We start from the raw sequence: 25963 nt of genomic DNA on the forward strand, positions 1-25963 counted from the left end.
TTGTGGGAAAAGTACTGCGGTGTGAATGCGCCTAATGGTATACTAAAATCCATGTGAAAAAAATTGCTTCTCACTGTTCTCAGGTCAAATATTTATATGCGATTAAAAATAAGATTAATTTCGATTAATTAATTACAAAGCCTCTAATTAATTAGATTAATTTTTTTAATCGAGTCCCGGCCCTAATATATATATATATATATATATATACATTAGGGGTGTAACGGTTCACAAACATTTCGGTTCGGTACGTACCTCGGTTTTTTGGTCACGGTTCGGTTCGGTACGTTTTCGGTACAGCAGAATTTTTTTTCACAAAACAAAACATATATATATATATATTTATTATTATTATTAAGCTGTGAATAATGTATTCACTCAAATAAATACAAAATATAATAAAATAAACATTAAGGTGCAGCATTTCGATGAACTGAAATAATCTGTATTTGAACTTTACTGTACTAGTACTCACAAAACATAAACTATTAGTTTTGGGTTTTTAATTATTATTAAACTGTGAATATTCACTCAAATAAATACAAAATATAATAAAATGAACATTAAGGTGCAGCATTTCGATGAACTGAAATAATCTGTATTTGAACTGTACTGTACTAGCACCTAAGCAGCCAGTTTGACATTAGGACTTGCTTGTCATTGTATTTTCATGTTTTTTTAAAGAAAGATGAACCTGTCCACATTGCTTGCCGAAAGGGCAGATCTGCTGGCACTAACAATGTCTCCTGATGTGGAGAAAACCCTCTCGCTAGGGACAGAGGTAGCAGATACAGCCAGGTAGCGCTTTGCTAACATGGCAACATAAGGATATTTGGTGTTTGTAATAGCTTTGGCTCGGTCTGATCTTTCTGCGAGTGGTGGAGGCTTAAATGCTAGTGGGAGTTGGGTTTGCACTTCAGTCTTTTTTCTTTTGGTACCGGTGATATTCACGTTCGGGTGATGCCTTTTCAAGAGTGTGCAAGTTTGATGTATTGCCAGCCGCGTAACCAATTTTAGTTGAACAATGCCGACAAACAGCTTTGGTTCGGTCCACCTGTCTTTGTCCGTCATCCTTGTACGTAACTGTGAAACCAAAATGTTCCCAAACCGGAGACTTCAATGATGCTGGAGGATTTTCGAGCTCAACTTTATCTGCGTTCGCCATTAATTTTTGACAGTTCCTCAAATTACTGACTACATTTGAACGCATCCCTCTGACCAGCTCTCATAGTATGCCTCTCATCCAATGAAATGACTTGCTCGCTCTATGACGCGTTGAATCCAATGTGAGCAAATTACTCTGAATGCTGCGACGCAGCACCTGAGATTACTTCCAAAAAGTTGTTCACGTTCTCAATTTTTTACGTTTAACGTTATATTCGTTCGGTACACTTCGGTACACACCTGTACCGAACCGAAGGGCCCGTACCGAATAATTTCGGTACGGGTACGTGTACCGTTACACCCCTAATATACATACATACATATACAGGATTGGGTGAAGTGTTTTACCCAAAATACCGAAATGCCTCATCTGCACTTTTCCCCCTAAAAATGAATTTTAATCAATACTGTTAGATGTAAATGGTTTATTGTATCATTACTATGGATCTCTGAAACAATCAGACTTTTACCACACTGTTAGCAGACTTTTAGCAGCTCTTATCAGACTTTTAGCACTCTTTTCCCCACTGAAACGACTTTAAATCATCAGTGTCACTATTGTGGGGATGTAGGAATGTACCTGTGTCTGTTGTGCTGCTTCAGCTGATAAGGCTGGTTATGAATCAGAGGAGGAGCTGCTGCAAACAGGGCGGGAAGTTGAAAGTGAAAGTATGAAGTCAGACTTGTCAGACGCCATTTTACAGCTCGACAGGAGGAGAACAACAGGGTGAGTGTTAACACCAGGATCTGCTTTCTAACACATTTATTATTTACTCTGTCAAACTGGGTGTCAGAAAATAACTTATTGGTTAACAATCTGCGTCCTAGAGTCCATTGAGACTCCTGCAAGTGTTGTACACTTTTATTATTTCCTGTTTCCTGATTCGTCAGAGTTACATAACATGTGACAGCCCAGCGCAGACACAATGGAGAGCGGCCTGTCTGAAGTGTGTGTGTGTGTGTGTGTGTGTGTGTGTGTGTGTGTGTGTGTGTGTGTGTGTGTGTGATCTCTCTCTCAGACTGGAGAAGATGAGTGATTTAAAAGACGAGGAAGAGGACAAATCTTCAGTCTCCAGCTGTCTGTCTCTGAAGAGTGACGGGTCTATGGGCAGGCTTCCTCCAGGCTTCAGTAATGAACCTGGACCCTCAGACACAAAGTAAGAGTTTCTCCTGTAAACTGACCTGAAGAGGATTCAGTTTGTTGGTATCTGATAATCTAAACTGTTTAATGAAACCCAGTACATTAACAAAGTGTAATTGAACACTTGCTTCTTGTCATCATCAGAGATAGTAAATGATCTACTAGTGAAATCATCCTCACACTCTACATGTTGGACTTTGTGTTAAATTAAGCAAATAAAATACAAATATGTAAAACGTTTCACACTCGAATGAATTTCAACAACAGAAACCCACAATCACGACTCAACAACTCTAAACATCTTTAATCAGGTGAACAGTCACAGATCAAAAGCTGCTCTTTAAATGAACTAATGATGTTTAAACATGTGTTGTTTCCACAGACAGAGAGCAGAGTCTCCGGTCTCCATGTGGTCTCTGAAGAGTGACCGGTCTATGGGGGAACCTCCAGTCTTCAGTGATGAACCAGGACCCTCAGACACAAAGTAAGAGTCTCTACTGTAAACTGACCTGAAGAGGATCCACTTTTGATGTAATCTAATATATTAAACTGTTCTTTAATGAAATCATGTGAGCAGTTTGTAAAGGGAAAACGCAGCAGAGTAAGTTAACATTATCTAAGGATATTTCAATATGCAATTATATTATCATTGTATCTGTGTATAAAATGGTTTCAAATAGCAACAATGTTGATACATTCTGATTTAAAAACTATATATATTATCCAAAACATTATTTAACTACTTGGGCATATCTATGATATGTCTTTAAGGTGTTTATTAATAATAGTGATAACCTGATGAGCTGGTTGTGTTGAGCATTAGCAGATAAAATAGTGTTTTGTGAAATCACATGTAGAGTCAATGCAAAGACCCAGATCCGTGCCTGGCAACACGAAGGAAGTGAAGATGTTAAATTCATGTCACCTGCGTATTCATGCAGCGTGACACATTTCAACTTGAGTGTAAAGTTTGTGACGCTCTTTTACAAAACCCTGTCAGTGTTGAGATTGTGCTCCTGTGGTCTCTGACGGTCTGAGGGGAATCAGAGAGGAGAGCAGAGCTCTACAGCAGCTCATATTCAATCAGGGTTATTCATGTTCCTGTATAAACCTGAGACTGTCTGCGGTGCTAACAATATACTCACTGCTGTACTTATGACTTCATGAAGTTACTCTGAGTGCTGATGGAGCAGCTAATGTTAGCCTAGCTTTAATCAAACCGGTCTCTTCAGAAAAAAAAACATTATAAAAGGTTGTTATGCTCGTTGTGTTGGAGACAGAGCTGACAAAACATTAACTCAGCTTTTTACAAATCAGTATCATTCTGTTGTTATTTAGGCATCCTTTCCACATGTTTATCTCTATTAATTCACAGCAGATTCTATGCAAGTTGGGTTTATAGTGAACCAGGTTAACACAGCTGTGTGTGTAGATTCAGGGAACATGTGCTCCTCTGGGTGATGAATCCAGACAGGAGGCTCTCTGGTTTTATGAGAATGTGAATTGTAAGCTATCTACCTGATCACATATTATATATATATATATATATATATATATATATATATATATATATATATATATATATATATATATATTAGGGCTGTCAGTCGATTAAAATAGTTAATCGCGATTAATCGCAAATTAATCGCACATTTTTGATCTGTTCTAAATGTACCTTAGAGGAATATTTTTCAAGTTTTTAATACTCTTATCATCATATGAGTGGACAAATATGCTTTATGCTAATGTTTATTATCATTTGAACATTACAAATATTCGTCTCAATTCAACCTGGAACCTCTCTCATTCAATAATGTGTGTGTGTGTGTGTGTGTGTGTGTGTGTGTGTGTGTGTGTGTGTGTGTGTGTGTGTGTGTGTGTGTGTGTGTGTGTGTGTGTGTAGACTGGAGAAGATGAGTGATTTAAAAGACGAGGAAGAGGACAAATCTTCAGTCTCCAGCTGTCTGTCTCTGAAGAGTGACGGGTCTATGGGCAGGCTTCCTCCAGGCTTCAGTAATGAACCTGGACCCTCAGACACAAAGTAAGAGTTTCTCCTGTAAACTGACCTGAAGAGGATTCAGTTTGTTGGTATCTGATCATCTAAACTGTTTAATGAAACCCAGTACATTAACAAAGTGTAATTTAACTCTTGCTTCTTGTCATCATCAGAGATAGTAAATGATCTACTAGTGAAATCATCCTCACACTCTACATGTTGGACTTTGTGTTAAATTAAGCAAATAAAAGACAAATATGTAAAACGTTTCACACTCGAATGAATTTCAACAACAGAAAACCACAATCACGACTCAACAACTCTAAACATCTTTAATCAGGTGAACAGTCACAGATCAAAAGCTGCTCTTTAAATGAACTAATGATGTTTAAACATGTGTTGTTTCCACAGACAGAGAGCAGAGTCTCCGGTCTCCATGTGGTCTCTGAAGAGTGACTGGTCTATGGGGGAACCTCTAGGGTTCAGTAATGAACCAGGACCCTCAGACACAAAGTAAGAGTCTCTCCTGTAACCTGACCTGAAGAGGATTCACTTTTGATGTAATCTAATATATTAAACTGTTCTTTAATGAAATCATGTGAGCAGTTTGTAAAGGGAAAACGCAGCAGAGTAAGCTAACATTATCTAAGGATATTTCAATATGCAATTATATTATCATTGTATCTGTGTATAAAATGGTTATAAATAGCAACAATGTTGATAAATACTGATTTAAAAACTATATATATTATCCAAAACATTATTTAACTACTTGGGCATATCTATGATATGTCTTTAAGGTGTTTATTAATAATAGTGATAACCTGGTGAGCTGGTTGTGTTGAGCATTAGCAGGTAAAATAGTGTTTTGTGAAATCACATGTAGAGTCAATGCAAAGACCCAGATCCGTGCCTGGCAACACGAAGGAAGTGAAGATGTTAAATTCATATCACCTGCGTATTCATGCAGCGTGACACATTTCAACTTGAGTGTAAAGTTAGTGACGCTCTGTTACAAAACCCTGTCAGTGTTGAGATTGTGCTCCTGTGGTCTCTGACGGTCTGAGGGGAATCAGAGAGGAGAGCAGAGCTCTACAGCAGCTCATATTCAATCAGGGTTATTCATGTTCCTGTATAAACCAGAGACTGTCTGTGGTGCTAACAATATACTCACTGCTGTACTTATGACTTCATGAAGTTACTCTGAGTGCTGATGGAGCAGCTAATGTTAGCCTAGCTTTAATCAAACCGGTCTCTTCAGAAAAAAAAAACATTATAAAAGGTTGTTATGCTCGTTGTGTTGGAGACAGAGCTGACAAAACATTAACTCAGCTTTTTACAAATCAGTATCATTCTGTTGTTCTTTAGGCATCCTTTCCACATGTTTATCTCTATTAATTCACAGCAGATTCTATGCAAGTTGGGTTTATAGTGAACCAGGTTAACACAGCTGTGTGTGTAGATTCAGGGAACATGTGCTCCTCTGGGTGATGAATCCAGACAGGAGGCTCTCTGGTTTTATGAGAATGTGATTGTAAGCTATCTACCTGATCACATATTATATATATATATATATATATATATATATTATATAATATATATTAGGGCTGTCAGTCGATTAAATATAGTTAATCGCAATTAATCGCACATTTTTGATCTGTTTCTAAATGTAACTTAGAGGAATATTTTTCAAGTTTTTAATACTCTTATCATCATATGAGTGGAACAATATGCTTTAATGCTAATGTTTATTTATCATTGAACATTACAAATATTCGTCTCAATTCAACTGGAACCTCTCTCATTCAATAATACAAATTGTGTGGTGTGTGTGTGTGTGTTGGTGTGTGTGTGTGTGGTGGTTGTGGGTTGTGTGTGTGTGTGTGTGTGTGTGTGTTGGTGTGTGTGTGTGTGTGGTGTGTGGTGTGTGTGTGTGTGTGTGTGTGTGTGTGTGTGTGGTGTGTGTTGTGTGTGTGTGTGTGTGTGTGTGTGGTGTGTGTGTGTGTGTGTGTGTGTGTGTGTGTGGTGTGTGGTGTGTGTGTGTGTGTGTGTGTGTGTGTGTGTGTGTGGGTGTGTGTGTGTGTGTTGTGTGTGTGTGTGTGGTGTGTGTGTGTGTGTGTGTGTGTACTGGAGAAGATGAGTGATTTAAAAGACGATGAAGAGGACAAATCTTCAGTCTCCAGCTGTCTGTCTCTGAAGAGTGACGGGTCTATGGGCAGGCTTCCTCCAGGCTTCAGTAATGAACCTGGACCCTCAGACACAAAGTAAGAGTTTCTCCTGTAAACTGACCTGAAGAGGATTCAGTTTGTTGGTATCTGATAATCTAAACTGTTTAATGAAACCCAGTACATTAACAAAGTGTAATTGAACTCTTGCTTCTTGTCATCATCAGAGATAGTAAATGATCTACTAGTGAAATCATCCTCACACTCTACATGTTGGACTTTGTGTTAAATTAAGCAAATCAAATACAAATATGTAAAACGTTTCACACTCGAATGAATTTCAACAACAGAAACCCACAATCACGACTCAACAACTCTAAACATCTTTAATCAGGTGAACAGTCAAAGATCAAAAGCTGCTCTTTAAATGAACTAATGATGTTTAAACATGTGTTGTTTCCACAGACAGAGAGCAGAGTCTAGGGTCTCCATGTGGTCTCTGAAGAGTGACCGGTCTATTGGGGAACCTCCAGTCTTCAGTGATGAACCTGGACCCTCAGACACAAAGTAAGAGTCTCTCCTGTAAACTGACCTGAAGAGGATCCAGTTTTGATGTAATCTAATATATTAAACTGTTCTTTAATGAAATCATGAGAGCAGTTTGTAAAGGGAAAACGCAGCAGAGTAAGCTAACATTATCTAAGGATATTTCAATATGCAATTATATTATCATTGTCTCTGTGTATAAACTGGTTTTAAATAGCAACAATGTTGATAAATACTGATTTAAAAACTATATATATTATCCAAAACATTATTTAACTACTTGGGCATATCTATGATATGTCTTTTTAAGGTGTTTATTAATAATAGTGATAACCTGGTGAGCTGGTTGTGTTGAGCATTAGCAGATAAAATAGTGTTTTGTGAAATCACATGTAGAGTCAATGCAAAGACCCAGATCCGTGCCTGGCAACACGAAGGAAGTGAAGATGTTAAATTCATATCACCTGCGTATTCCTGCAGCGTGACACATTTCAACTTGAGTGTAAAGTTTGTGACGCTCTTTTACAAAACCTGTCAGTGTTGAGATTGTGCTCCTGTGGTCTCTGACGGTCTGAGGGGAATCAGAGAGGAGAGCAGAGCTCTACAGCAGCTCATATTCAATCAGGGTTATTCATGTTCCTGTATAAACCAGAGACTGTCTGTGGTGCTAACAATATAGTGACTGCTGTAGTTATGACTTCATGAAGTTACTCTGAGTGTTGATGGAGCAGCTAATGTTAGCCTAGCTTTAATCAAACCGGTCTCTTCAGAAAAAAACATTTAAACATGTTGTTATGCTCGTTGTGTTGGAGACAGAGCTGACAAAACATTAACTCAGCTTTTTACAAATCAGTATCATTCTGTTGTTCTTTAGGCATCCTTTCCACATGTTTATCTCTATTAATTCACAGCAGATTCTATGCAAGTTGGGTTTATAGTACACCAGGTTAACACAGCTGTGTGTGTAGATTCAGGGAACATGTGCTCCTCTGGGTGATGAATCCAGACAGGAGGCTCTCTGGTTTTGAGAATGTGAATTGTAAGCTATCTACCTGATCACATATTATATATATATATATATATATATATATATATATTAGGGCTGTCAGTCGATTAAAATAGTTAATCGCAAATTAATCGCACATTTTTGATCTGTTCTAAATGTACCTTAGAGGAATATTTTTCAAGTTTTTAATACTCTTATCATATGAGTGGACAAATATGCTTTATGCTAATGTTTATTATCATTTGAACATTACAAATATTCGCCTCAATTCAACCTGGAACCTCTCTCATTCAATAATACAATAGTGTGTGTGTGTGTGTGTGTGTGTGTGTAGACTGGAGAAGATGAGTGATTTAAAAGACGAGGAAGAGGACAAATCTTCAGTCTCCAGCTGTCTGTCTCTGAAGAGTGACCGGTCTATGCGTTGGCTTCCTCCAGACTTCAGTGATGAACCTGGACCCTCAGACACAAAGTAAGAGTTTCTCCTGTAAACTGACCTGAAGAGGATTCAGTTTGTTGGTATCTGATAATCTAAACTGTTTAATGAAACCCAGTACATTAACAAAGTGTAATTGAACACTTGCTTCTTGTCATCATCAGAGATAGTAAATGATCTACTAGTGAAATCATCCTCACACTCTACATGTTGGACTTTGTGTTAAATTAAGCAAATAAAAGACAAATATGTAAAACGTTTCACACTCGAATGAATTTCAACAACAGAAACCCACAATCACGACTCAACAACTCTAAACATCTTTAATAAGGTGAACAGTCAAAGATCAAAAGCTGCTCTTTAAATGAACTAATGATGTTTAAACATGTGTTGTTTCCACAGACAGAGAGCAGAGTCTACGGTCTCCATGTGGTCTCTGAAGAGTGACTGGTCTATTGGGGAACCTCCAGACTTCAGTAATGAACCAGGACCCTCAGACACAAAGTAAGAGTCTCTCCTGTAAACTGACCTGAAGAGGATCCACTTTTGATGTAATCTAATATATTAAACTGTTCTTTAATGAAATCATGTGAGCAGTTTGTAAAGGGAAAACGCAGCAGAGTAAGCTAACATTATCTAAGGATATTTCAATATGCAATTATATTATCATTGTCTCTGTGTATAACATGGTTTTAAATAGCAACAATGTTGATAAATACTGATTTAAAAACTATATATATTTTCCAAAACATTATTTAACTACTTGGGCATATCTATGATATGTCTTTAAGGTGTTTATTAATAATAGTGATGACCTGGTGAGCTGGTTGTGTTGAGCATTAGCAGGTAAAAAAGAGTTTTGTGAAATCACATGTAGAGTCAATGCAAAGACCCAGATCCGTGCCTGGCAACACGAAGGAAGTGAAGATGTTAAATTCATATCACCTGCGTATTCATGCAGCGTGACACATTTCAACTTGAGTGTAAAGTTTGTGACGCTCTTTTACAAAAGCTGTCAGTGTTGAGATTGTGCTCCTGTGGTCTCTGACGGTCTGAGGGGAATCAGAGAGGAGAGCAGAGCTCTACAGCAGCTCATATTCAATCAGGGTTATTCATGTTCCTGTATAAACCAGAGACTGTCTGTGGTGCTAACAATATAGTGACTGCTGTACTTATGACTTCATGAAGTTACTCTGAGTGCTGATGGAGCAGCTAATGTTAGCCTAGCTTTAATCAAACCGGTCTCTTCAGAAAAAAACATTTAAACATGTTGTTATGCTCGTTGTGTTGGAGACAGAGCTGACAAAACATTAACTCAGCTTTTTACAAATCAGTATCATTCTGTTGTTCTTTAGGCATCCTTTCCACATGTTTATCTCTATTAATTCACAGCAGATTCTATGCAAGTTGGGTTTATAGTGAACCAGGTTAATACAGCTGTGTGTGTAGATTCAGGGAACATGTGCTCCTCTGGGTGATGAATCCAGACAGGAGGCTCTCTGGTTTTATGAGAATGTGAATTGTAAGCTATCTACCTGATCACATATTATATATATATATATATATATATATATATATATATATATATTAGGGCTGTCAGTCGACTAAAATAGTTAATCGCAAATTAATCGCACATTTTTGATCTGTTCTAAATGTACCTTAGAGGAATATTTTTCAAGTTTTTAATACTCTTATCATATGAGTGGACAAATATGCTTTATGCTAATGTTTATTATCATTTGAACATTACAAATATTCGCCTCAATTCAACCTGGAACCTCTCTCATTCAATAATACAATAGTGTGTGTGTGTGTGTGTGTGTGTGTGTGTGTGTGTGTGTAGACTGGAGAAGATGAGTGATTTAAAAGACGAGGAAGAGGACAAATCTTCAGTCTCCAGCTGTCTGTCTCTGAAGAGTGACGGGTCTATGGGCAGGCTTCCTCCAGGCTTCAGTAATGAACCTGGACCCTCAGACACAAAGTAAGAGTTTCTCCTGTAAACTGACCTGAAGAGGATTCAGTTTGTTGGTATCTGATAATCTAAACTGTTTAATGAAACCCAGTACATTAACAAAGTGTAATTGAACTCTTGCTTCTTGTCATCATCAGAGATAGTAAATGATCTACTAGTGAAATCATCCTCACACTCTACATGTTGGACTTTGTGTTAAATTAAGCAAATAAAAGACAAATATGTAAAACGTTTCACACTCGAATGAATTTCAACAACAGAAACCCACAATCACGACTCAACAACTCTAAACATCTTTAATAAGGTGAACAGTCAAAGATCAAAAGCTGCTCTTTAAATGAACTAATGATGTTTAAACATGTGTTATTTCCACAGACAGAGAGCAGAGTCTACGGTCTCCATGTGGTCTCTGAAGAGTGACCGGTCTAAAGAGTTGCTTCCATACTTCAGTAATGAACCTGGACCCTCAGACACAAAGTAAGAGTCTCTCCTGTAAACTGACCTGAAGAGGATCCACTTTTGATGTAATCTAATATATTAAACTGTTCTTTAATGAAATCATGTGAGCAGTTTGTAAAGGGAAAACGCAGCAGAGTAAGCTAACATTATCTAAGGATATTTCAATATGCAATTATATTATCATTGTATCTGTGTATAAAATGGTTATAAATAGCAACAATGTTGATAAATACTGATTTAAAAACTATATATATTATCCAAAACATTATTTAACTACTTGGGCATATCTATGATATGTCTTTTTAAGGTGTTTATTAATAATAGTGATAACCTGGTGAGCTGGTTGTGTTGAGCATTAGCAGATAAAATAGTGTTTTGTGAAATCACATGTAGAGTCAATGCAAAGACCCAGATCCGTGCCTGGCAACACGAAGGAAGTGAAGATGTTAAATTCATGTCACCTGCGTATTCGTGCAGCGTGACACATTTCAACTTGAGTGTAAAGTTTGTGACGCTCTTTTACAAAACCCTGTCAGTGTTGAGATTGTGCTCCTGTGGTCTCTGACGGTCTGAGGGGAATCAGAGAGGAGAGCAGAGCTCTGCAGCAGCTCATATTCAATCAGGGTTATTCATGTTCCTGTATAAACCAGAGACTCTCTGTGGTGCTAACAATATAGTGACTGCTGTACTTATGACTTCATGAAGTTACTCTGAGTGCTGATGGAGCAGCTAATGTTAGCCTAGCTTTAATCAAACCGGTCTCTTCAGAAAAAAACATTTAAACATGTTGTTATGCTCGTTGTGTTGGAGACAGAGCTGACAAAACATTAACTCAGCTTTTTACAAATCAGTATCATTCTGTTGTTCTTTAGGCATCCTTTCCACATGTTTATTTCTATTAATTCACAGCAGATTCTATGCAAGTTGGGTTTATAGTGAACCAGGTTAACACAGCTGTGTGTGTAGATTCAGGGAACATGTGCTCCTCTGGGTGATGAATCCAGACAGGAGGCTCTCTGGTTTTATGATCATGTGAACTGTAAGCTATCTACCTGATCACATATTATATATATATATATATATATATATATATTAGGGCTGTCAGTCGATTAAAATAGATCATTTTTGATCTGTTCTAAATGTACCTTAGAGGAATATTTTTCAAGTTTTTAATACTCTTATCATATGAGTGGACAAATATGCTTTATGCTAATGTTTATTATCATTTGAACATTACAAATATTCGCCTCAATTCAACCTGGAACCTCTCTCATTCAATAATGTGTGTGTGTGTGTGTGTGTGTGTGTGTGTGATGGATCGTTGGAGCTATGTGCAACTCAAGGCAAATGCTCGAACCGGAGCTGCCTGGACGCTGCAATCATGTTGCGCACTATCCGTGCTGAGTGTGCTGACTTTTCGTGCAATGTCCCACTGTCTGGCTTCCTGCATAAAGTCAAGTGCTCGGCGCAGTTGTGGCGAAATGTCGCTCCTCTGTTTTCATTTAAACAGCTCCTTATATCTGTTAGCGCAGCTAGCTAGCACCAGATGCTAACAACAACAATGCACGTAAGGTCTCTCTCTCTCGCTCGGGCCACACATACACACACCCTCCCGGTCCTCCCAATAGCCAGTCGGTGCCTGCCGGTGAGCGTGGAAGTGTGGTCTGCTGCAAGCGGGCGGCAGACCACACTGTCAGCATCAGCTTGTAGATGGTATTTTAAACTCGATGCGCTCTGAAACTACGGGGCGGCAGAGGAAAAAAAATACACATGCGTTAATCGCGTTAAAATAATTAGTGGCGTTAATTATTTTTTGCGTTATTAACGTGTTAACTTGACAGCCCTAATATATATATATATTATATAGACCTTTTTTTAAATATCAAACTAGAATTTGCCCCCTTGTTGTACCTTTGGTGAGAATCAGCCCCTCTGAAGTAAAGTGCTATAAAGGATGTGTTCCTCTCCACAGAGGGAAGAGGAAGAGTGGTGTTCCTGTGGAGGAGCAGCTGTCCAGCTGTGCTCTGTGTCAGGACGTCCTGAAGGATCCAGTCTCCACCAGCTGTGGACACTGGTTCTGCAGAAAGTGCATCACCTCATACTGGGAGCAGCGCCCTCCATCAGGAGACCCCTCCTGTCCTCAGTGTCGAGAAAGACCCAGAACCAGAGCTGGCCTGCAGACAGCCAGTCAGAGCAGCTCTGTACGAGGTAAGAGGCCGAACTCATGCAGCGTTTATTCCTCTTCCTGGTTGATTTGTTTTTTTATTAGGTATTCTGTTGAAGAGCATAGACATTAAAATGTTTATAAAACATTTAACCTGTTCTACACCGCCCCCCGGTACCGGGGGGAAAACGTGTCATCTGCAGGAAACAGCGTCTGAGGGCATCTTAATATTTAATAAACTATGAATGTTTTTATATCCATGTAACGAGAAGAAACTCAGCTAACTGATCTTTTATTTAAAAGAAACCCACTAAGCTAACGCTCAGCCTTTGAATTAGCCACGAGCGAAAAAATGCTAACGCATTACTGCACAGAAACTCACTCATAACACCCTTATTACTTATCTTAACTGCACGTCCAACCCATCGACTAGCATCGTGAGAAGACACAGAATCGATCTGTACATACATCATCACTCCATGATAAGAACTCGCGAAGATATTAACAAGAACAGACATCAAAACATGTGGCGCTAGGTAGCTAGAAACGGCAAAATGGCTCACCTTAGTCGTTGTCTGGTCAAAGGTGTTCTTCAATGGCATTAAAACTATAAAACGCTGCTGAAGTTAATCCAGAGGTTAATCCAATGTGTCTGTGTCCCTTTGAAATGATTTCTGATAATCCATCAGCAATAAACCTGCTTTTAAGTTTCCAGATGTCAGAGCGAGAGATAGGTTCGCTCTCATGCAAAACTGTGCGCTTAGCTCTCATTTCTCAATGGTAAGTTCTATGTGGAAATTCCCCTTAGATTCTATTGGCTCTAACGGTCAAAAAGGGATGTCGACCAATGGGTTCCAGAGAAACGGTAAAAACGCCCATTTCCACCAAAATCACCTCAGAGGTGGAGTTTGTTTTGCTAAACCTCTCTAAAAAGGTCAAATGTCACTTGTGTTGCATCAATCTTGATACAGGGTACTTATTATATGTTGTACTTTGGATTCCTAAAGCTTTTAGTCTACCTTACCATCATCCAAGGGTAGTTTTCACTATAAGCAAAAAAAGAATTTTTGGACGGACACTATAATTTACAGTTTTTTTACTATGTTCAATCTGAATTTTCTTTAAAATAAAAAACATATATATTGATTCTGACTTTTCTACATCCAACTCACAGGGTTATCATTACTTTGAGAAAAAAGATTATTCATTTTCCCCTTTTAGAAGGGAAGATATGGTCATTTGTTCTGGGAATGTCATTTTCGAGCCTGATACCTGAAAAACAGGCTCAGGGCTCAACAGGTTAAACTCAGTCTGTTTTTATTTGTTTTATTGTTATATTCTCAAAAGAATTTTCTGATTCTCTCCTGTTCCCTTCTCTTCCAGCAGATAGTGGTCTGCAGGAGGTTTTAGATGAACACAGGCTCAGTCTGAGGAGGAGATGTGAAAGTGTGACTGAAGGAACTGATGAAAGTGAAACCCCCCTCAACAGCATCTTCACTGAGCTCTACATCACACAAGGCCAGAGTGAAGAGGTTAATACCCAGCATGAGGTGAGGCAGCTGGAGACAGCTTCCAAGAAAGAGCCCCTCCATGACACTCCAATCAAGTGCCAGGACATCTTTAGAGCCTTACCTGACCAACAGACTCTCATCAGAGCGGTCCTGACCAACGGAGTCGCTGGAGTTGGAAAAACCTTCTCAGTGCAGAAGTTCACTCTGGACTGGGCCGAGGGTTTGGGGAACCAAGATGTCAGTCTGGTGATCCCGCTCTCCTTCAGGGAGCTGAACCTGATCAAAGGTGAGCAGTACAGTCTTCTCAGGCTGCTCCATGTTTTCCATCCAACCTTACAGAAGGTCACAGCAGAGCAGCTGGCTGTCTGCAAAGTGCTGCTCATCTTTGACGGCCTGGATGAAAGCAGACTTTCTCTGGACTTCAGAAACAGTGAGGTTGTGTCTGATGTCTCACAGCAGTCCTCAGTCAACGTGCTGCTGACAAACCTCATCAGGGGGAAGCTGCTTCCCTCGGCTCTCGTCTGGATAACTTCCAGACCTGCAGCGGCCAATCAGATCCCTCCTGAGTGTGTGGACAGGGTAACAGAAGTACGAGGCTTCACTGACGCCCAGAAGGAGGAGTACTTCAGGAGGAGATCGAGTGATGAAGACCTGTCCAGCAGAATCATCTCTCACATCAAGAGCTCCAGGAGCCTCCACATCATGTGTCTGATCCCAGTCTTCTGCTGGATCACTGCTGTAGTTCTGGACCACATGTTGACTACAGACCAGAGAGGAGACCTACCACAGACCCTCACTGACATGTACTCACACTTCCTGCTGGTCCAGACCAAGAGGAAGAAGCAGAAGTATGAAGAGGGACATGAGACGAGTCCACAGCAGCTGACGGAGGCTGACAGGGAGGTTCTTCTGAAGCTGGGGAGGCTGGCGTTTGAACATCTGGAGAAAGGACACATCATGTTCTACCAAGAAGACCTGCAGCGCTGTGGTCTTGGTGTCACCGAGGCCTTGGTGCACTCAGGAGTTTGTACAGAGATCTTCAAAAGAGAGAGTGTGATCTTTGAGAAAACAGTCTACTGCTTTGTTCATCTGAGCATTCAGGAGTTTCTGGCTGCAGTCTACATGTTCCACTGTTACACCAACAGAGACACAGCGGTACTGAAGGACTTCCTGGAGAGTGACTGGCCCTATGAGAACAGTAACAGCAGTGATCAGGAGTACCCATCCCTGGATGTCTTCCTAAAGGAAGCCATGGCGAAATCCCTCAGAAGCAAAAATGGCCACATGGACCTGTTTGTCCGCTTTCTCCACGGCCTCTCTCTGGAGTCCAACCAGAGGCTGTTAGGAGGCCTGCTGGGTCGCACAGACAACAGACCAGAAACCATCCGGAGAGCCATCAACAACCTGAAGGAGATGAGCAGTGATGAAATCTCTCCTGACAGGACCATCAACATCTTCCACTGTCTGACAGAGATGAAGGACCTCTCAGTACATCAGGAGATCACAGAGTTCCTGAAGTCAGAGAACAGATCAGAGAAGGAACTCTCTGAGATCCACTGCTCTGCTCTGGCCTACATGCTGCAGATGTCAGAGGAGGTTCTGGATGAGTTAGACCTGGAGAAGTACAACACATCAGCTGAGGGACGACGGAGACTGATTCCAGCTGTGAGGAACTGCAGGAAGGCCAAGTAAGTCCATATGTGATTAACTTTATAAACTAATGTGGATCAGAAGTTTAATTATTAAAATAAACACTATAACGTTTCTGCTGTTGAAATACTGAGAGCAAAATAAACCAACACTGTTCTTCTATTTATTTATAATAATAGTTACACTGAGGCGGTTCTCTCTTCATATTGAGTGATGGAGGCGACATGTCAAACACATGAAGGACTTTAGAGGTTTCTCAGCATGTGATCACACCACACAGCAGGACTTACAGTTAGCAGTTATTATTACTTTCTAGTAGTTTCTTTATCATTAAACACACACACGTTTTTATCACAATGTTTTAGAGTTTAAAATAAGATCTATATCATATCCCACCAATACCAGAGTTATGTCTTAATATTCATACAGTGAGAACATCTGATGGTATTCAGTTTAGAATATTGAAACTTTATTGGTTTGTTAACTGTGTTTGTGTGCGCAATACATTTCCAGATGCTCAGAGAAGACAAAACATCCATCATTCACATCTAAATATGAATTAACATTTAAATATGTACATCTCTAATATTGTCAAGTGATTTATTTAATTTCTGTTTCCTTGGTAACAGTCAGTGACAGCAGGAGCACAGACATGTGATCAGATCACACTGACAACACATTACACTCTATTATCATATATATATATAAAATGGACTAACAGCAAATCTCAATCAGAACATGTCAAATATTTTTTCATCAAATGCTTGAGGTCATTATGTTTCCTCTTTTTTAACACATGTTGTAATATATGTGTTATTATAGACTCACTAACTGTGGACTCTCAGAGACTCACTGTGAAGTCGTGGCCTCAGCTCTGAAGTCTGACCCCTCCCATCTGAGAGATCTGAACCTGAGTGTCAGCACTCTGCAGGATTCAGGAGTGGAGCTGCTGAGTTCTGGACTAAAGAGTCCAAACTGCAGACTGGAGGCTCTCAGGTCAGTTCACTGACTGAACTTCATCTGTTTGTGTTTATCATTTTCTGAATTTGAAAAAAATTAATTAAGATTATTTTTCCATTTGTGCTAAAGACTGAATATTGATCAGATAACAAAGAGAAGGTGAATGTGTGAGTGTTTGAGCTTCCACTGACTCACTCTGTGCTCCATGAGTCAGTGGAGATGCTGTGAGTACTGATGAGCTGTGAGGGAGATGAAGGACTTGTTAAACATCTGATCAAAGTTAAAGTTCCAGATCATCAATGGATTGTTTCTGTAAAGGAATATTTTAGTCTTGTTAAAGTATATAGAGTTTAGTGACTTGTCCTCGGGAATCTGTTTCTGGTTAAAGTGTTTTCCTCCTCACTGGAATGTGATCCTGCGCGTAATACTCAGGAGGACAGATCAAGAGGTCCTTTGACTTTCTGTGTGGGTGAGGGGTTTGGGGCACTTAAGGAGGGGCAATATATGCAGTCTTTGTCCTTGGTGTCTGGTAATGATTAGGGGAAAGGGCGGGCTGTTTAGACCCCTCCTTTAAAAGATATATAGAGATGTTTCTGTCTTGTGTTTAGAGTTGGCTGGTATCTTACATGAGAATTGTAATATACTGTGATCTCTCTGGCCGTACGAATCCTCAATAAATATCAGTGTATTGACTAAGGCGAATCCAGTTTCCCTCATTTCATGATTGGCATCAACAAGTGCAGCAAAGAAGTTTATTCTTCACAGTTTCTACATCATCTCTGACATTAAAGGTCTCCTATCATGCAAAAGTCACTTTCTGATGTCTTCTCTACATCACCATGTGTCCCCGGTGTCAGGAGACTCACAAAGTGTCAGGAAACAAACCCCTCTCTCTTTTCCTCCGTACCCACATCTCTAAAAACGGGGGAACAACGGAGCTGATCCAGATTTGCTGCGTCATGACGGCATTACTCAAATGTGGGCGGGCTTTACACCAACGGGCCAATCAGAAACGTTGCTGTCAGAAACAATGAGACGTGTTCTGGAAGTAATATGGTCTGTGTTTACATTAGCATCGCTAACACTCAGAGCTAACCTGTGCTGGAGAGAGCATGTGTGAAGAAGCAGGAAATAAAAAGGAACTCACCTTGTGGTATACCTGAGAGAGAGAAAGAGTTTGAGCTCCATACTGTTTCAGAGAGAATCCTTGATGTGGTTTGGAACATGAGATGGAGTTTCTGCTGGTAGACTTCTGATCAGGCATTAGCTCCACCTCCTTTGTTTTCAAGCTAAGAACCTGCTCTCCTCTAACAGCTGGAACAGAGGGATATGAGGGATTTCTAAAATGCATGATCTGTTTGGTATTTTGAGCAAAACGCATCATAGACATGTTTTTATATATTTGTATATATCTGAGACCCATAATATATGCCTAAAGATAGCCTGATAGGAGACCTTTAAAACCCTGTTTGACTCTGAACAGATTATTAAACCTGGAGTTATTTCAAACAGGAACATTGTTTTCTAAAGTCACATCATGTTGTCTTTATTCAGACTGGAGCTCTGCAGTTTGTCAGAGATCAGCTGTTCTGCTCTGATCTCAGCTCTGAAGTCCAACCACTCTCATCTGAGACATCTGAACCTGGGTTACAACGATCTGCAGGATTCAGGAGTGAAGCTGCTGAGAGATCTTCTGGAGAGTCCAGACTGCAGACTGGAGACTCTCAGGTCAGTTCACTGACTCTCTGTTACTGCTGGAGATCTCATGTTTCATTAGTTATTCAACCTGATTCTTCTACATAATTAACTTACATCCATTCAGTTATAAATGTTCTTTTATTCATACTTTAATTTGTAGGTACTAAAGTAAGAACTGCAGAGATACATGTTGACTGATTCTTAACCAGTTAAGCCCTGAGCCTGTTTTTCAGGTTTCAGGCTCGAAAATGCCACTAACACAACAAATGATATCTTCACTTCTAAAAGGGGTAAATTAATAATTATTTTTCTCAAAGCAAGGTTACATCTGTGAGTTGGATGTAGAAGTGTCAGAATCAATATAGATGTTTTTATTTTAAAGTAAATTCAGATGGAACATAGTAAAAACATGTAAATTCTAATGTCCACCTAAAAAAAAAACCTTTACTTATAGTGAAAACCACCCTTGAATGATGGGTTAGTAGACTAAAAGCTTTAGGAATCCAAACTATAACATATAATAAGTACCCTGTATCAAGATTGATGCAAAACAAGTGAAATTTGACCTTTTTAGAGAGGTTTAGAAAAATAAATTCCAAGCGGACTCACCTCTGGGTAATTTGGGAACCATCGGTTCCATTTGAACTTTTTCACTGTAAAAATCATTTTATTACTTTGAATGATCACTATAGGTATTCATTCCATCCAAATACAACTGTTGTGAAAAAAAAAAAATAAATAAAAAATAAAAAATAAAACATAGGCTTACTCTTACCTCTGAATTAGCCCCGAGCGAAAAATGCTAACCTATTACAGCACCGAAAATCACTCCTCGCTCCCTTATTACTTATCCTAGCTGCACATCCAACGCATTGTTTATGATCGCAAGGAGACACAGAATCTAACGGTGCCCACCTGAACAGCCCAACACTGAAAGATACAAACTTGCGACGTTATCAACAAAAACGTACATCAAAACAAATGGCGCTAGCGCTAATGCGCTAGGCTAACAATGACTTACCTTCCTCGTTGTCTGGTCTAAACTGGTCTTCAATGGCATTAAAACGATAAAAACGATGATGTAGTTAATCCATAGATTAATATCCAATGGGGCTGTGTCCCCTTTGAAATGTTCTGATAATCTATAAGCAATAAAACTGCAATTCCGTTATCTGCTGTCCGCTCTGTGCTCCGTGCGCTCTGGGTCCTGCTGCATTTCCTGCTTCGTTACGTTGTAAACAATAAATGAAGTGGGCTGCGTAATGTACTTAAGCTGGCTGGCATTCTTTATAGTTTACGCAGGACCATATCTCTGGAACCCATTGTCGATTCGTGTGATTTACAACCTTTTTCTTAACCATCAGAACCAATAGAATCGATGGGCGGTTCCCAAATCTACGTAAACATTACCATAGCGGACGTAATAGAGAAGCAAACGAAGCATATCTGAAAGTGCAAGCCTGGACGGCAATACTTTATACCGAGTATATTGCCATAAATATGATGATTGATTATCAGTAAAAAATTATACGTGACACAAAGACATTGGATTAACCTTGAGATGCGTTTTTATTCCGTTGAACACAACTTTTGATCACAAATCAAAAAAGGTAAGACGTAATTATTGTAATATTTTTTGAAACCGGATGTTGTTTACTTTCTCTTTTCTGGCTGATAGCTCCAGGCATTCGAGGTCGGACAGTGATGACATTACATGTGTGGATTCTGTGGAGTCTCAGCTTTAAATCGTATATCTTGTTTGTGCAGTTAAGATAGTAATAAGGGCATTTCTACTGTGTGTTGTGTGTAAAAAAGCGTTAGCATTAGTTAGCATTTTTTCGCTCAATGCTAATTCAAAGGCTTGGTATTACTCTTGTGTTTTTTTTAGCTAACAATTGTTCTTATTGTCAGTTAGCAGAGTTTCTTACCTTTTTAAAAGGGTATGAAACATTAATAGTTTCATAAATGTTAAGAAGCCCTGTGACATGTGAGAAAAAAAAAACTGTGGGAGGGGTCCACTGGGGGGGACCTTCGGGCTTAACTGGTTAAAGGAAACTGTAATAGATGTTAGTTGTAAAAAGTAAATCTATGTTTTAATATCTAATAAACGATAACATCTGAATAATGTTCATCTGAAGTAACATTAGTTTTACAGGATAAAGTTGACTTTCTGAGGAAGACATGTTTTTGTTCCCATTGATTTCAATGTGGAGTAACATCTGATTATAAACTGATTTGTATCCTCATCATGTTTTCTTTATTCAGACTGTGGAGCTGCAGTTTGTCAGAGATCAGCTGTTCTGCTCTGGCCTCAGCTCTGAAGTCCAACATCCATCTGAGAGAGCTGGACCTGAGATACAACGATCTAAAGGATTCAGATGTGAAGCTGCTGAGAGATCTTCTGGAGAGTCCAGACTGCAGACTGGAGACCCTCGGGTCAGTAAGGGGTCTCTGCTGGTTCAGCAGTATTGTATTCTCTCACTGGGGAAACAGATCAGTGATGTTACCCACTGACTGCAGGCTCTTTCATTCTTCCATCAACTACAGAAGGCCAGCTGGAAATGCAAAGCCACACTTTAGTAATCAACTCTCTATCAGACATATGGGGTTTTACAGAATAGTGGGAAAGGTAGTCTGTTCTTATGGGGTGTCCAAACTGCGGCCCGGGGGCCAAATGCGGCCCTCGGCAAATTCTGAAAGTATAATGAAATATGGCCCACACATGAAACTTCAGCTCGTCTTGTATTGTACTTCTTAAATATATATGTACACATATATTACACAGTAGTATTCATGTGTTAATGAGCCCACCTTTAAAATAAATGCAGTCAATTAAAGCTGAAAACATTTCCTAACAAATCTAACTTGATAAGAAAAAAGCCCAATAACTTATTGTTATAACAAGCGTGAAATAAACCCTTCATATTTCCTGTAATTATAATCAATCTGAAGCTCCTGCTTTAAGGAATGAGCTGCTGACAGAATAAAGTAAACCCTCTGGAGAGCTGAGAGCTGTTTGTTTCTTAAAGCATCTTCAAGTAACAAGCATCCTTTATCTTCATTTGAGTGAGTTTCCTGACTTATAACTGAACTTATGAGGCAACATTCCTCTAGAGAGCGGCCCAGAGCTTTATATATCTTTCTCTCTGTGAAAAAGGTTTGGACCCCCCTGTTCTAGACCAATGATTGGTTACTTCCTGTCATGCAGCTGAGAGCTGTGGGAGGCAGTCGTAGTGTTTGCAGAGAAGATATGATGGGATGTAAAGCATGAGATCAGGACTCTGAAGCTGACTCAAAGAACAAACACTTATTTTAAACTGGATCTTAAACTATTGTATTGTGTTCGTCTCTACAGGATCGGAAGAAGGGATAATGAGCCGATCAGAGCCACGATCCAGAAGACCTGTGAGTACTGAAACCGTATCCTCCATTCATCCAGATATGAAACTCTTTAATGGAGCGTGACCTCAGAGAACAACAACACTCTTCTTTCTCTCTTCATCATTTTAGCTGTTTCTCTTTGTTTCATCATCATTATTCTCTCTCTCTCTCCTCTCTCAGGTGACAGGAAGTGAAGACACACAGAAAGGTGAGAGGTCGTACCGTGTGAAGTTTATTTATTGAGGTTTCAACACGTTTTTCTGGTGTTCCAGACAAATCTGCAAGCTCAGGTTTTATTTGTTCTCAGTTTCTTCATCACGGGGCGAGTTTGAGACGTGAAGAGGAGCGTGGAGGCATTTTGGAAAATAAAGAAGAAGGCTGCAGCTGATGAGAGACTTCCTGTTAGCTCTCCTCAATATGAAATGAACAAAAACAATCAATTGTACTTACTGCTTTTCTGAAGAAGAAAGATGTGTTTCACATACTCCTGCTGCTACCTACCACCACCTCCCACCCATCCCGGCACCAAAGAGGAGACTCCATCGACCCCAGATACTAAAGTAAACAGATATTGTTCTAAACTGTATTAAAGTAAACAGGTATTATCTTGAACTGTATTGAAGTAAACATGTATTATTTTGGACTGTTTTAAGTAATCCTATATATATAACCTTCTCACTTACACTCAATGACCCAGATACCCTGCTACACACACACACACCTCCTCCCACCAGCACACACACACATATTCTTTTCAAGGTTCTTTCTGGGGCCAATATAATCTCAAGCACCAATATATCTGTGTACAATGTTTGATTGTCTGGGAAGGAATAGTTTGTGAAATATTCCTTGGGAAAGTAAAGGAGTGAACCCAGGTGTAAGATAAAAAGTAACTCTGTCCTTGTTTACTTCCGAAGCTGTCACGCTCTGTTCAGAAGAGAAATACTTTTTCCCAGAACTCTGATTCGCTGTATTGGGCCCGACCCAAAGTGAATCCAACCAGTAAGAACACCTAGGGGAGTGAGCAACCGACCCAACTCCTCCCCACGGACTCTCTGATTCGCTTAGGAGTAAAATGGGATGGAAGAGCCGACACAACTCCGTCCCAAATATGTCTATATATACTGTTGTTTATTCATGCAAAATGCTCCCTGTTTCTGACTGGCTGGTCCCGATATCTGTATCGCACGGCAGTAGAGCGGGGAGCCCGGAGTGCTCTGTTACAGGGCACTCTGTATTTCGTATTGTGTTTTTTACCATTAAAATCAGATTATTGTTATAACTTTTATGCCGGTGTTTTGAACTTCTTTTATTAAATCTGACCAGGCTCATCTAACGGATGGCGCGGAGCGGAGGTGGGCTTTAAGCCACCACTACTGTGTTTGCTCCTACAATACCCCAACTCACTCTTCTTCAGGTTTGGAGCCCCGCCTTTACCTGCCCCAACATCTCACTTTGAACGATGTAGTCATCCGGATATCTGCCTACTGAGAGTGAGACGCAGGACCCGGTCAATGAGCTGCTGAAAGGGGGTCCACTGGACTGGAGGGGCGCTTGGATCTGGTGATGCCTTGCTCTTCCTGAAAGGGGAGGACACCTATCTGCCATAGTTCTTCCACCTGACGACTGAATTTAGCATCGGGGGTTCCAGTTGGGGTGAAGAGACTCTGGGTGGCATCCGATGGCTCCTGAATAGGGGGGGCCTTGGAGTGTCCAACCTAATGATGATAATAATAATAATATGCATTTAATTTGTAAAGCCCCTTTACCTTTCCACAAGTGAAAGTCTGTCACAGGTGAATGTGTCTTTGAGGAGGAAAGTTTTCTTGGGATTGAAAGAAAGTGATATCTCAAAGGTCACTGAGGCTCCATTTCAGAATAATATATATGATATGTTTTATAATGATTGATCTTTAAAGTGTTCTCAAAGCTGGTAAAGGTGCAGCTAGTTTGAATGACTTTGTATACTGCAGGGTAGCTTGTGAATTTACTCCAGGTGGAACTAAAGTCTGATTTAAAGGGCCCATCCAATCCAACTTTATTTATATAGCACTTTAAAACCTTCAGACCAAAGTGCTGTACAGAGAGATAAGCTCACACAACATAATATAAATACATTTAAAATACAAGATACAAACACAAAAACAAACCAGAATAAACGTAATAATTAAAAATAAATAACAGCCATATAATAAAAACAATAGACCACTGAAAGCAAATAAAAGCAACAATCTACTTGTTTCCGAATGCTAAGGAGAAGAGGTGGGTTTTAACCATAGACTGTATATATAAATGGACGTAGGGTCCGTGACGTCACCCATAGGATTCTGCAGAGTTGCCGTGAAGCCCTTAGTAGGCGGAGTCGGCCACTAACGGCTCGACAGTGACGCCAGAGTTCAACTCCCGCCTTCTCCAAATAAGGGCAAAGAGGCGGGACCTGCTGCCACCGAGCTGGAAGTTCCAGAGCTAGCTGAAGCTTCCAAGCTAAGCTAACATGCTCCCCATCTGCACGCTGCCGTCGCATTTTACGTTTCTAAGGTAAGCGGACATGAACTATTCAGCAAAACTATAAATAATAATCTAAGTTATTGATCTTTTAGCATAATACTTCAGAATCTTAAAACCCCTTAACGTTTGTATGCAATTGTACTAAAATCAACACTGGAATCAAGCAAATATTAATATGTTTGCATGACATTAGTTATTTATATTTTGATATCACTTAACTATACGTTTAATACATTTAAGTCAAGCTAAGGTACATGTGATGGTAGCTAGTTAGTGCTCTTACCTGTGAGGCCTCCTCCAAACAGCATAATAACCAGACTGTATCATTACAACTAAGTACCAGTTATAGATCCTTGACTTTAGACAAACAATTCAAAAGACAAAATGTATTTAAAGACCAATCTTTATTTGAATGTGCCTCTTAACCTGAGATATTAGTTATACAGTAATAGTATTGACAATCTAAAAAAACTGAGCAACTCAACAGTCAACTTTATGTTTCTTATTGTCTAAAGCATTTATTATTTTCATTTTCCCAATCTCATATTCAGTGTGGACGGATTGAGACAGCATGGTCTCCAGAGAGCTGCAGAGACTTCAGGGAGAAACCTCCGTGTGATGGACGTCCTGTCTGTTGGTTTGGAGAGGACTGAGGGTCTTTCCTCTGCGAGGAGGACCAGGGCTGATGGAGGAGCCCATGCTGGGCAAAGCTGATACCAACTGCACAGGCCTGGTCGGTCACTTTATTTGACTAAATGTGTTTAATACATTTAATAGGTTTACACCTTCTGTCCATATGTGCTTTTATTTAAAACATTTGATTAACTTTTGGTTCACATTTCAATAAATTGTATTTGTATTTGCACTCCTTTTGTCCATTATTCTTACTGAAAATGTTAGATTACACATTCACATCTGACTGAAGATTGGCCCCATTTATTTGTGACGTTGCAAAACAAGGTACATGATGTGAAGCTCATAAAGTGAGGCAAATAGAAATAATCAGCGGATGGAGTGTAGATGTGGAAATAGCTGCATTCGATCAGCTGACTGTTTTTACAATAAAAGTAGTTTCTTAGTGAATGTCCTGTACTGGTCTTAAAATCTCATAACATCAGCTTTGAATGTTCCTCTTGGATGTTCTTCTTGACCCTCAGAGAAGGAGAACATGTCCTGTCTTTCAGGCATGTCCTTTCCTAACAAAAT

General features: G+C 39.6%; 1 protein-coding gene across 36 annotated transcripts; it reads left to right on the forward strand.

Moving 5' to 3' along the window:
• The first annotated feature begins 1842 nt into the window (after positions 1–1842).
• Positions 1843–22861, forward strand: LOC117535878 (protein NLRC3-like). Of its 36 annotated transcripts, none has more exons than XM_034200496.1 (19): positions 1843–1891; positions 2184–2321; positions 2688–2789; positions 4209–4346; positions 4713–4814; positions 6428–6565; positions 6932–7033; positions 8353–8490; positions 8857–8958; positions 10298–10435; positions 10802–10903; positions 12858–13093; positions 14433–16248; positions 17033–17206; positions 18725–18898; positions 21134–21304; positions 22224–22273; positions 22430–22457; positions 22557–22861. In XM_034200496.1, exons 2-18 carry the CDS (start codon positions 2194–2196, stop codon positions 22441–22443), a joined length of 3825 nt encoding a protein of 1274 aa, XP_034056387.1. In that variant the 5' UTR covers positions 1843–1891; positions 2184–2193; the 3' UTR covers positions 22444–22457; positions 22557–22861. The 36 variants fall into 36 exon arrangements, with proteins under 36 accessions (XP_034056387.1, XP_034056389.1, XP_034056390.1 ...); XM_034200498.1 differs by having other exon boundaries at positions 14436–16248; XM_034200499.1 differs by lacking the exon at positions 10802–10903.
• The last annotated feature ends 3102 nt before the right edge of the window (positions 22862–25963 follow it).

The sequence above is a fragment of the Gymnodraco acuticeps genome, unplaced genomic scaffold (assembly GCF_902827175.1).
Source record: "Gymnodraco acuticeps unplaced genomic scaffold, fGymAcu1.1, whole genome shotgun sequence".
Lineage (NCBI taxonomy): Eukaryota > Metazoa > Chordata > Actinopteri > Perciformes > Bathydraconidae > Gymnodraco > Gymnodraco acuticeps.

Bases quoted from the DNA above. Each gene is read 5' to 3' on its own strand.
- LOC117535878 (XM_034200496.1), top strand. From the start codon at position 2,194: ATGAGTGATTTAAAAGACGAGGAAGAGGACAAATCTTCAGTCTCCAGC. The intron at 6,566-6,931 runs GTAAGAGTTTCT...TTGTTTCCACAG, and splicing joins CCTGGACCCTCAGACACAAA to ACAGAGAGCAGAGTCTAGGG. The intron at 8,959-10,297 runs GTAAGAGTCTCT...GTGTGTGTGTAG, and splicing joins CCAGGACCCTCAGACACAAA to ACTGGAGAAGATGAGTGATT.